Source organism: Rhinatrema bivittatum, chromosome 1 (genome assembly GCF_901001135.1).
Source record: "Rhinatrema bivittatum chromosome 1, aRhiBiv1.1, whole genome shotgun sequence".
Taxonomy (NCBI): Eukaryota; Metazoa; Chordata; class Amphibia; order Gymnophiona; family Rhinatrematidae; genus Rhinatrema; species Rhinatrema bivittatum.
This window is the reverse complement of record NC_042615.1, coordinates 228,006,760-228,019,833: the sequence shown is the minus strand read 5'-3', so window position 1 is coordinate 228,019,833 and position 13,074 is coordinate 228,006,760. Positions and strand designations below refer to the sequence as shown.

The 13,074-nt window shown below is 46.2% G+C and overlaps 1 protein-coding gene across 6 annotated transcripts in view; it reads left to right on the top strand.

The window, feature by feature from the left end:
- The window catches only part of NSD2 (nuclear receptor binding SET domain protein 2), a 467,195-nt gene that overhangs the window by 89,194 nt on the left and 364,927 nt on the right, over positions 1-13,074 (top strand). For all 6 annotated transcript variants that reach the window (XM_029592506.1, XM_029592533.1, XM_029592496.1 and 3 more), the window contains exons 4-5: positions 8,751-8,917; positions 9,330-9,809. In XM_029592506.1, coding sequence (XP_029448366.1) covers positions 8,751-8,917; positions 9,330-9,809 — 647 coding nt within the window. The remainder of the gene's footprint in view (positions 1-8,750; positions 8,918-9,329; positions 9,810-13,074) is intronic.

Genomic DNA, 13,074 nt, shown 5'->3' with positions numbered 1-13,074 from the left:
TATCCCCATCAGGGAAGATTAGAGGTTGCTGCTGCTTTTTGCAGTTCTGGGGCAGCATTTCCAGTTCAGGGTTCTACTGTTCAGCTTGCCCATGGCTCCAAGAAACGTTTCCAAAATAGTAGTGGTGGCTGCCTCTCTGCAAAAGGAGGGGATCTTAGTCCACTGTAATTTGGACTAATTGATTAGAGCAGTGTTGGGTCAGGGATGTTACTGATCCACTTACATGGTTGTTCACCTGTTGGAATCTCTGGGGTAGGTCATAAATTTTGGCAAGATCAAGTTGATGGCCTCTGTTGCTGGAATACGTCAGGGGTTCTCTTTGACACTCAGGTGGGCAAAGTGTTTATGACCTAAGAGAGGGTCAACAAGTTGCACATCCAGATTTGGAAGTTCTTGAGTTTGAGTCTTTAGAGGTTGAAAATATCTTCAAGTTCTGGGATCTGTGGCATCAACGATAGAGGTGGTCCCTTGGGTGAGGTCTCATATGTAATACTTGCAGCACTTTCTCTTAAACTGGTGGTCTCTCAAGGTGCAGGAATGAGATACGTTCCAGTATGGTTGATAGCCAGTGTTTGGACTGGTAGATGATATCTGATAACCTGACCTATATTTATTTTATTTATTTATTTTTATATACTGACATTCGATCTGACATATCACATTGGTTTACAGAAAATAAATGGTGTTGGAAACATGCTTTCCTGTTTCTTACAGTAAAACTTAGAATCAACTTTAACTGAACTTAACATGTTAACAAGAAATTAATTGGTATTAACAGGGTATTAACTGATATTAACATAAGCTAAGATCACTTGCCATTATAGATACTATCATAGTTTCAATAGGGTGCATTCAAAGACTTTCTATGAGTAAACAATATACTCCTTCTCAGTGTCAGTGATTGATGGGTGCTTTTGATAGGCGTCATGACATTGATGCAAAGGCTTTTTGAAAGAGCCATGTCTTTAGGTTTTTCTTGAATGTTTGTCGTCTGTTCTATTCTTAACTCTGGTAGCTTGTTCCATAGGGCAGGACCTGCCAAAGATAGTGCGTGCTCCCTTACTGTAATCAGGTGTGCCACTTTCGGAGAGGGGATTGGAAGAAGTCCAGCATTTGTGAAGCAGAGGTTCCTTTGGGGGATGTGAAAGTGTAATGTAGCATTCAGCCAGTCAATCTTATCATTGTGAAGTGTTTTGTATATGAGAGTTAAGGCTTTGTATTGAATTCTATATGGAATGAGCAGCCATTGTAGCTCTTTAAGGATTGGTGCAATATGATCTTATCTTTTGCTGATTAAAAGTGTTCTAGCAGCTGCATTTTGTAATAGCTGCATTGGTCTTAGAGTGGCTGGCGGGAGGCCCAATAGAAAGGCGTTGCAGTAATCGAGTTTTGAGAAAAGTAGTGCCTGAAGTACTGTTCGATTGGGTGTTTAGAAGCGGTTTGAGGTTTTTTTAAGACCTGGAGTTTGAAGTATCCATCTTTTATCACAGTGTTAATGTGTTTTTTAAAGTTTAGCTCGATACCTAGGACGATGCCTAGAACTTTTATTGTAGAGACTATTTGATTTTTTAATTGGCATGATTTGAAGTCGGGGCTAAGTTCTGAAGTGAGTTTGGATATATATGATTTCCGTTTTATTGTGATTGAGTGAGAGAGACTTTTGTGATAGTAGCTGTCTTATTGCTGATAAGTATCCCACAGTTTTAGTGTATTCTCGAGGGTGTCTTTTAGGGGGAGCAGAATTTGAACGTTGTCTGCATAGACATAGTAGAATAAGCCTAATCCGTTCAGAAGTTTACATAGGGGCAGCATGAAGATGACAGGGATGAGCCTTGCGGGATGCCATGTGGGAGGGGTATCTGTTTGGATTCTGTCGAGTTTAGTCTTACTTCGTACGAACTGTCTGATAGGTATGAGTTGAACCAGTTGATCATGATGTTGCGTAGGCCAATTTCTCTGTCTATTTAATAGTATTTTGTGGTTAATGGTGTGGAAGGCGGCGGAGATATCAAGCAAAATCAGTAGATATGAGTAACCGCTGTCAAGTCCTCTGAGGACTGTATCAGAGAGGGAGAGTAGTAGCGTTTTTGTAAATAGGGTTCTGGGATTAAATTGATAGTCATGTATTTTCTTTGCGTACAATTCTCGCTTGGCTTTCTCTGTCTGTTCTCGCTCTCTCGTCTTTTAGGTAAGGAGTTGAATTTCTCCTTTTTTTTGGGGGGGGGGGGGGGGGGGGGGGATTTCCGGCCTGTCTTAATATGCGTTTGATATTTTTTAATTCTGGGGTATACCATGGGGCTTTATATTTGGTGGATGGTTTAATTTCTTTCCTGATGAGTGGGTATTTGATCCTTGATACTTCTGAGTTGATGGTGATCCAGGAGTTTATGGCGGAGTTTGTCTCATTCTTATTTAAGTGTTTCAGGGTATCCGGTAAAATTTCAATTAAATCTTCGCTGGTACGCGGTTTATTGAATTCAACGAATTTATTGAGATTATTTGGCTCCATGTGGGAGTTTTCCAGGTGTAATTTGGTTGCTATTAGTTTGTGGTCTGACCAGGGAATTGTGGATGTTGTGGGTGGGTAGTTATTTGATATTTTTTTATTAATAAATATTAGGTCGAGAGTATCTCCTGACCTCTGGGTGCAGGTTTTTATTATTTGTTTAAAGCCGATCGCTGTCATGGTGTCCAATAGGAGTTCGCAGGTGGTTGAGAGAGGTATTTTATCAATGTGTTGGTTGAAATCGCCCAGCATAACTGCAGGGATATCCATGTTGATGCTATTTGTAATGGTTTCAATTATTGGGGACAAGTTGTGTTCAAAAAATCCTGGTGGGGCATAGAGTAAAAAGATTTGTAGGTTCTTTGATTTGAAAAGACCTATTTCGAAAGGAGGAGGAAGTCAAGTGGGGTGGATTTTAAATTTGAATTTCTTGAAGGCCAAGAATAATAAACCGCCTCTCTTTCTTTTTGGCCTGGGTAGAGAAAAAATGTTGTAGAGTTTTGTTTTTTTTTGGGGGGTAATTGGTTGATTAGAGCGATGTCAGAGCTTTTGAGCCATGATTCAGTAACACAAAATAAATCTGAACGATTATCTAAAAGGAGGTCGTGAAGTATTGGTATCATTTTTTTTTTTTTGTCACGGATTGTGCATTGAGGAAGGTCAAGGTTAGGACGGTAAGGGCTGTAATATGTGCATTGGGGTTCATTGGGATTGCAGTGAGAGTCAGCAGTCTGGTTGGACTCTTTGTTTTTCTTCTTATACTATTCCTGTCCTGGATTAAGATTGGAATTTTGTTGACCGGTTCCATGTTGGGGTTTCTAAATTAACAAGGATATCAGTCTGAATACAGTTGTCACAGTAATGTACTTACAAATAATGATGACCCTTGAAATCCCGAATATTGAGGGAGGAGGGGGACGTTAAGAAAGCAGGATGCAGTTGTGCTAGGTCTCCTAGTGTAGTCACTCTGGCAATAGCTGATGGAGGCAGCACAAAGGGGCACACCAAGGGGCAGGCCCCTTGGTCACGCTCCTTAGGCGCGCGGCGCCTCAGGCCGGCGCCTGTGCTTTTGGAGCCCTTGGCACCCTGGTTGACATCACCAGGGGTGGGCCTCTCTGCCGAGGGGAGGGCAGCGCGGGGTGAGGATCGGAGGGCCCCTGGTGGGTCGTTGGCCGCTGGAGATGGTGCTGGCTGGCTCTAGACCCCGGTGGGTCGGCGCCGGCTGCGCAGAGCATTTGGTATGGCGGCGTCGGCGAGGCAGGGGTGAAGAAGTAGGCCGGCGCCTGCGCTTTTGGAGCCCTCTTTGTCCTAGTTGACGTCACCAGGGGCGGGCCTCTCTGCCAAGGAGAGGGCAGCACGGGGCGAGGATCGGAGAGCCGCTGGTGGGTCGTTGGCCGCTGGAGACAGTGCTGGTTGGCTCTAGACCCTGGAGGGTCAATCCGGCTGCACAGAACATTTGGTATGGAGGCATCGGCGAGGCAGGTTATATAATATGTGTGTGTGGGGGGGGGGGGAGTTGACTTGGACACCAGGGGTTTGGTTACCATGGGTATGAGTCTGTTGGGCTGGATGCCCATTGCCAGGGCAAGATGTCTTAAGGCCTGTGGAAAGAAGTGTCAAGGTTGATAAACAGCAGTAGATCAGGGATATGTGGGTGGCTTTTTGGTCCTTTTTGTCTTTGATTCAAGGGACAGTGGTTAGTGCTCTTTTTGAGAATGCAACAGTGGCAGATTGGCATCAGGAGGCATGGTGTGGCATGGGCTCCCTCTCTCTGAAACCCACACTCAAGCATCCCCCAACCCCCACTCTCTTTTACCTCCCATGCTTCTGTCACCCTCCCCTCATGTGGGCTCCCTCTCTGAAACCCACACCCCCTTTCCTCATATAGGCTTCCTCTCTGAAACCCGCGCTCGAGCGTTGTCCCCCCCCCCCCCCCCCCCAGATCCCCCTCTTGCCGACCAAGCTGTCTCTCAACCTCCCCCACACCCTCTTTCCTCATATAGGCTCCCTCTCCGAAACCCACACTCAAGCATCCCCCGACCCACCCTCTTACCTCCCATGCTCTCTCACACCCTTCCCACCCACCCACCCCTTACCAACCATGCTCTGTCACCCTCCCCTCTCTCACACACACATTCTCTCTCACCGGCATGTAGCAGGACACGCTCCGTTCGTGGCGAAGATGAAGGCTCGGCGCTCTGCGTCGAAACGAGAAGGCCCCTGTGTGCCGCGAATGGTGCCCCGGGCCTTCAACTTCCGTGCAAACAGAGCGCGGCACACGGGGTCCTTCCTTTTTCACCGCGAATGGCGCACCGAGCTCTTGTTTGCGGCATGCCGGGGTATCCTCTACTATTTTCTGCCGCGCAGAAGTCCCCCAGGAGTAGGTCCATGCTATGACCAGAGCACTGTGGCCGCATGTCCCCCAGAGCACAGTGGCAGCGGTCTCAGAAAATCCAAGATCTCAAAATTGCTTCCGGAGGCTCTTATACCCCACCATCGGAGGCCCATTCTTCTCCGGAGCCGGCTAAGAATCATGCCCCAAAAGTAAGAAGAGCTGTGTCAGTAGTGCTGCATATCTCCAGGACTGGAGAATATAGGATGCTCAAAGGAAATCAGAGTGATCGACATCCCCATGGCTCAAAACCTAAGGCCCAGTGAGATAAATTAGAATCAGTGTGTCGATCAACCCCGGGCTCCATGACGCACGGTGATCGGTATCATCCTTCGTCTGCATCGAAGCATCGACCGCCGTCGACGCAAGAAAAATCAAAATCTGCGCACCAGGCATCGAAGCCGAAGCAGAAACCGACGAAAGATGCAGCAATGACAAAGGCCAAATCGAAGCAGATGCATGCGGCGCCGGCATCAATGCACGAGTGGCACAAACCTGGGAACCGCCGGCGCACCCCCTACGGGATTCGTTCCAGTCGACGCAGCTGTCAAGCAAGTCGAAGCACCCGAAGCGCAAGCACTCGTCTACTTCCAAATCAGCTACACCCGGGTCAAGCCTATACAAAGAACACAAAGGATCGACAAGCCAGGTAGTCAGACGATGGATTCTGGACAGGCACCTACAGCGGACTCGGGACGAGATATTGTACCCTTGTCCAGCCCACACCTGTCGAGTCATTCAACGTCACCAGAAGGGCAAGAGACACAGAGATCTCCGCTGCAGTCAGAGGAGGAATATGTTCATATAACTTCCCACTCCTCTTCCTCATAAGAACATAAGAAAATGCCATACTGGGTCAGACCAAGGGTCCATCAAGCCCAGCATCCTGTTTCCAACAGTGGCCAATCCAGGCCAAAAGAACCTGGCAAGAACCCAAAAACTAAGTCTATTCCATGTTACCATTGCTAATGGCAGTGGCTATTCTCTAAGTGAACTTAATAGCAGGTAATGGACTTCTCCTCCAAGAACTTATCCAATCCTTTTTTAAACACAGCTATACTAAGTGCACTAACCACATCCTCTGGCAACAAATTCCAGAGTTTAATTGTGCGTTGAGTAAAAAAGAACTTTCTCAGATTAGTTTTAAATGTGCCCCATGCTAACTTCATGGAGTGCCCCCTAGTCTTTCTACTATCCGAAAGAGTAAATAACCTATTCACATCTACCCGTTCTAGACATCTCATGATTTTAAACACCTCTATCATATCCCCCCTCAGTCGTCTCTTCTCCAAGCTGAAAAGTCCTAACCTCTTTAGTCTTTCCTCATAGGGGAGTTGTTCCATTCCCCTTATCATTTTGGTAGCCCTTCTCTGTACCTTCTCCATCGCAATTTATATCTTTTTTGAGATGCGGCGACCAGAATTGTACACAGTATTCAAGGTGCGGAGCAGGGTAACCGCGGCCGCACTTTACTGTATTGACCTGAGAGATAGCAGTGTGCTGGATAGTTTCCCAATTTTAACAATTGCAGGTGTTTAAAAAAACTTCTTCCTTACAGAGAAAAAGTTTACAATGTTACTGCAGTTTATTCAAGAAGAGCTGTGCACTAATCATTTTTAAATCTAAAGAATAATTTAAAATAATTCTGAATGGGTCAGTTATTGATTTCATAATTCTGTTCATGGTACAGGGGAAGCAGATACCATGTCAAGACGAGTGAGAGGGGGATATGATAAAATTCTGCAAAATCATGAAAGGTCTTGAACAGGTTAATGTATATCTGTTTACTCTCTTAGATAATAGAATGAAAAGGGGGCACTCCATGAAATTAGCAAGTAGAACATTTAATACAAATTGAAGAAAATTCTTTTTCACGCAGCACATAGTTAAGCTCTGGAATTCATTGCCAGCGGATTTGGTTACAGCATTTAGTGTAACTGGGTTTAAAAAAGGTTTGGATAAGTTCCTAGAGGAAAAATCCATAAACTATTAATTAATAAGCATTTGCAGCTTGAGATTTATTTAATGTTTGGGCACTTGCCAGGTACTTGTGACTTGGTTTGGCCACTGTTGGAAACAGGATACTGGGCTTGATGGACCCTTGGTCTGACCCAGTATGGCATATCTTATTTCTTATGTGCTCTTTCGCTGCGTCTCCTGCATTCAGTTACGCAAACACTCGCACATACACTCTCAGGGCCATGGCGTCTTGTTCAGCTGTCAGGCAAGTGAGGACTACTGGCGGCAAATGGGTCCTCCTTTTATCTTCAGCCACTGTGGGATGGGCTCTGTGGTGGTCTGTCGGGCCTCTGTATCTTAGCTGCCAGGTGAGTGAGGTCCACTGACGGCCAATGGGTCCTCTCTGTCTCTTTAGCTACCACGGGATGGATTCTGTGCTAACCCATCAGATCATAGGGTAGTCGGCAGCAGGAGTCACATTACAAAATGTCATCCTGTGCTGTTGCGGGCCTAGTCTCGCGATGAGAGCTGCAAGACTATCCCCATGACAGCAGGATTTGATGGCTTAAATGCAGCTCCTGCTGCTGGTGTGGGAGGAGTATCATAACCTGTAGCAAGCTACCTGCTTAATGGAGTGTGGACGGAGTTCTGCTCAGCTCTGTTCAGTGCGTGCCACTAAAAATAGCCTCGTGTGCCACAGGTTGCCAACTGTGGTGTAGGTCAATAAATCCTGGTGCTGAAGCTGTTGTGTAATATGCTGGACAGATATGCATGGAGCACCTCACTACCTCTCCTCTCTTAACTCTCTACACCCCTCCTTGTGCACGCCACTCATCGGATAAGTCACTCCTATCCATGCCCTTCTCCACTACTGCCAATTCCAGACTCCGTGCTTTTTGCACCTGGGTGCGCCGTGTGCTTGGAATAGTCTTCCTGAGCTTGTGCATGCTCCCTCTGTTGCCATGTTTAAATTCCATCTAAAGACCCACTTTTGTGAAACCACTTTTAAATCTTAAGCCTGATTGTCTTGTCTTTTAGTCTTGACTCTCTTAACCAAGTCTCGTGTCCTGATGTTTGTTTTATTAGATTGTAAGCTCTATTGTGCAAGGACTGTCTTTTTGTATGTTTGTATAGCACTGTGTATGTGTGTAGTGCGATAGAAATGTGTAGTAGCAGCAGTAGTATTTAAAAAATAAAAAAACCCTTTTTTTTTAAAGTACTTTTCCTGGTGCTAACCTTATGTCATCTTTGTATTCTTCTAAGGACAAACAGTGAGGGATTCCAGAAAAGAATGCTTTAATATTTTGATTTGGATAGTTGGAGGTTCACTTAAAATAAATACCTATCTATATTGGTCATTGCTATATACTATAGCTCAAATGCAATGTAGGGTTTTGCCCCAGGTATCTGTAACACCTTTTCAGAGCTATGCATTCAAGAACATTTTAAGATATAGTGTGGTTGTTGACTTAGTCCACTTCACTGCATTGAAATATAGGTCAATAAAGATTTTGGCCTGATGAAAGGTGTGCAACTTCTGAAAATTAGTCCAGAAATGTATTAAAATTAATCCATCAAAAAGATATCCCTTTGTTTGACCTTTTATTTCTATGCAAGAATATATAGAGCTTGATGATGGAAATGATCATTCTCTATATATTCTATATGCTCTATTTTTTTTTTGGCTAATGCTGACTGAATCCAGGAAACTTTGGTGACTAGACTCAGAATAATGCCATTGTTAAGAGAGTGAAATTGCAGAAGGTAAGTAGATATGTTAGACCATAGAAAGCCTGGAAGATGATTCTAAAACTAGGTCCTAAACCTTAACCAAATACGTATTTGTTTTTCTAAATGCTGATTTCCTTTTTTCTTGTTCCCCTAAAATTTCAGGGAAAAGAAAGTGTGCTCGCCAGTTTCATGTACAATTTTTTGGAAATGCCCCAGAAAGAGCCTGGATATTTGAGAAGAATATTGTACTGTTTGAAGGAGAGCAACAATATGAACAGTTGCGACAGGAAAGTGCCAGGCAAGCACTTACCAAAGCTGAGAAAATTAAGGTGACCAATGCTTCCCAATTTACTGAATTTCTGTTGAACAACATTATCAAATGTTTGTTTTTATATTTCCTTTAGATTAAGTTGGTTTTCTAGAATTGAGCAATAAGTCTTCAATACTTAATGGCTTCTGAGATAGAACTACTGTTTCCAATTATGTGAGTACATTGTAGGTACTTGGTAATTAGGTTAAAGTTCTCCATGGCTATGATATTGTGGGGTATTCAGAAATAGGATTTATTTTGTAGCATCTTTATATTACACTGATTCACATATAGATGTTAATGTTTGGATGATGAACAAATAAAATATAAGGGGAATAATTTTAATAACGGCTAAATGTTTTTTGAATTATGTAAAACCTGGAATGAAAAGTAAACACATTTTTATAAAATTATTTTTTCTTTTTCTTAAGATGTTGAAACCTATTTCAGGCAAGTTGCGAGTCCAATGGGAGATAGGTATTATGCAGGCAAAAGATGCAGTAAGCATGTCTGTCCAAGAGCGGAAAGCCAAATTTACATTTGTATATGTGAAGGATCGTCCTCATCTTAATCCCAAAGTGGCAGCAGAAGCTGGTATTGCTGTGGAACCCTTAGAGGAATTGGGGGAATCCTCCAGTACAGAAGAAGGAAGTCCAGATTTCCATGAGGAAAAGAGCATTCCTAACAAAAGAAGGAAGGTATCAAAATTGCCCACCTCCAATGGCTGTCAAAGAAGTGAATACTTTGGGAATAAAAACCGCTCTCTGCGAAAGACATCTGAATGGACAGAATCAAAAAGTGGAATAAGCTCCCCTGTAAACAGAAAGAAATCTGGTGCATCAATTCCACGAAGCAAGAAGGGAGACACTATGTCCCAGTTTTTGGTCTTTTGTCAGAAACACAGAGATGAGGTTTGTATTTGGATACTTTGAAGTGTTGGACTTGCTTTAAGCTGAATTGTATAAATACATAACTTTGTACCTGTGTGCACCATCACCACCAAAATGAGTGATATTAATATTTGTGAATATGACATAAGAATTGCCATCCTCTTAAGACAGTGGCCAATCAAGGTCACAAGTATCTAGCAGGATCCCAAAGAATAGATCAATCTTTGCTCATAACTAGGGATAAGAAGTGGCTTTCCGACATTTATTTGGCTAATAATGGTTTATGAACTTTTCCTTCAGGAACTTGTCTAAACCCATTTTAGATGTAGCTAAGCTAACTGGCAACAGATGCCAGAATTTAATTGTATGCTAAGTGAAAAGTACTTTCTCTGATCATTAGCTTCATGGAGTCTCTCTTAGGCCACTGACTCTTTGAAAGGGTAAATAACCATTCCCTAGTTATTTGTTCCATCCCACTTAAGATTTTATAGATCTCTTATCACTTGTCAGCTGTTGCTTTTACAGGTTGAAGAGCTCTAAACTGTTTAGCCTTCCCTCATAGGGGAGTCACTACAACCCCATTTTTTGTTATCCTCTGTACTTTTCTAGTTCCATTATTTTATTTTATTTTTTTTTTAAGTTCAGTCACATCATGGATTGATAGAGATATATCCTCTATTTTATGTTTTATACCTTTCTTGATAATACCTAATGTTCTATTTGCTTATTTAACTGCTACTGTGCATTGTGTCAAGTATGTCAAAACTACTGTCCACTGTGATTCCAAGATCCTTTCACTGGATGGTGATGCCTAATATGAAACCCATCATTGTGTACCTATAGTTTATATTATTCTTCCCTATATGCATCATTCCCTGTACGTACCAGGATCAGTCCAGACTGTGGGTTATGTCCCCCGTCCAGCAGATGGAGTCAGAACAAAGTTCCGAGGGAGGTGCTACATAAGCCCGCACCCCCTCTATGTCCCTTCAGTATCTTTTCTGACTCCAGCAGATAGGAGCAGGGGAACAGCAGTTCCCCAGGGCATGGGCCAAGTTTAGGATTTCTTTTCACTTTTACCTCTTTTGTGTTCTTTGAGGGATCAAGTTTCTCATTTAAAAAAAACCAAAAAAGATTCAATTTCTCTCAGGGAAAGTCACTTTGTCTCAGGGGCACTTGCAAGCAGGCCTGTTTTCTCTATTTCCCTCTGTCCTGTCTTCTCCGATTGTTTTCTGTGTGGATGGGGTAAGTGCCTCTTGTTTTAATTTCTCAGGTTTTTCCCCTAGGGATAGCGCTGCGCCGCTGGGGTGCAAGTTGGTGGCACCAACCTCTTCTCCCCCCCCCCCCTCCCCCCCCTTCGGACGTTTTCCGACCCGCAGCCCTGTGGCGTCACATTCCCCGGGGCTGCCGCTGTCCACCAGGAGGTCTCATTCCCCAGCCGGTTTTTTGGTCTTGGTCGGGGGGGGGGGGGGTTTCAGTAGAAGCCCCGGAGCAATGCTCGGCGCTTGCGGCGCCTCAGCCCGGCATTTCCCGCGCTTCCTCCCCGCCTTCTCTCCACCCCCCACGCGGTATGCAGAGAGTCTCAACATGCACCGCATGTGGCTGACAGGGGGGGGCCTGGCTCTCCCGGGACGGATTTTGCCTCATCTGCCTCCCCAGCGGGGAGGGTAGCTCCTGGCAGGGGGACAGCTCTGGCGCGAGAAGTCAGGACCGCAGCGGTGGTTAGCAGCCAGCCCCGTTCCCACGGAGCGCGGGAACGGCGGCCATTTTGCATCAGGACCCTGATGACTTGGAAGCCTCTGAGGTGGAGACAGAACCCTCGTTTTTGGTCCTGCCACCGGTTTTTGGACCCTGTGCAGCCATTGAGCACCTTGTCCCAGTCGGGGGAGCTCCCGACCAAACCACCCCCCCCCCCCGGTTCCTCCGGCGTTCTCACCGGAATTCGTCCTGCTAATGCCTTCCTGGCTAGGCTCTCACAGCCACTGGATCTCCTTCCCGGGACCCTTGCCCCAGATCATGGGATCTCAGGGTGGGGGGGCAGGGGGCCCACCCCCACACACACCGGGCTTGCCTAGCGGTCGCCCCCCGGCATCAGGGGGGGGACCCGATCACGGATCCGACGGGATGACCCCCTATTAGCAGCACAGCTGGAAGGGGACGACCCCAGGGTCCTGCGTATTTCCCAGAAGGACGAACTGGAGGACCTCATCCCACATATTCTACAGGAGCTGGATCTGGATGCCCCGCCTGATCCGCCAGGCCCCGAGCCTGCGGCCAAGAAGGGGGACCCCCTTTTGGCGGGACTCTGCCCACGAGGGCCTTCCCTACCCATCCCACGTTTCTCCAGTTGGTCTCGAGGGAATGGGACACACCTGAGGCCACGCTGTAAAGGTTGGTTAGGGCCATGGAGAAGCTGTACCCACTACCCGAGGATTTGCTTGAGCTCCTCAAGGTCCCGACGGTCGACTCCGCAGTCTCGGCGGTCACCAAACGCACCACTATCCCAGTCACAGGGGGTACAGCGCTGAGGGACCTATAGGACCGGAAGCTAGAGGTGTACCTCAAAAGAATCTTCGAGGTGTCTGCGCTGGGATTATGAGCAGCTATCTGCAGTTCATTGGCACAAAGAGCAGGCCTCCGCTGGGTACAAAACTTCTCACATCGCAGGACCTCCGTCCAGAGGAGACGAGCCAGGCGGATAGGTTGGAGGCAGTCATGGCATACGGGGCAGACGTCTTGTATGATCTGCTCCAGGTCCTCGCCAGGTCGATGGTGGCGGCGGTCTCTGCGCGGCATATGCTTTGGCTCTGGAACTGGTCAGCGGATTCTTCCTCCAAGACGCGGCTGGGATCACTACCGTTCAAGGGCAAGTTTCTCTTTGGTGAAGATCTGGATCAGATCATCAAATCCCTTGGTGAAAATGCAGTACATAGCCTTCCAGAGGATCGGCCACGTTCCGCGAGATCCTTCGGTTCTTCTAGAAATCGTTTTCGAAATAAACGCCGTTTCCGTACCACGAGACAACAGCAGAACACCAGGACTCCCTCTTCCCGCTCGCATTCTTGGAACCGGCCCTTTCGAGGGCGGAGACCCGGCAAGGACGGACTGCCTCATAGCGCGTCCTCCAAGCCCCCTCAATAATGCCAGGTCGGCCCACCCGGCGCTCCCCAGAGTAGGAGGCCGGATTGCTGTCTTCTACGAGGACTGGGTCCGGATCACGTCTGATCATTGGTTCCTCTTCTCCCCCTGCGAATCGCTTCAAAAGCAGCTCGCAGTTCACCAGACG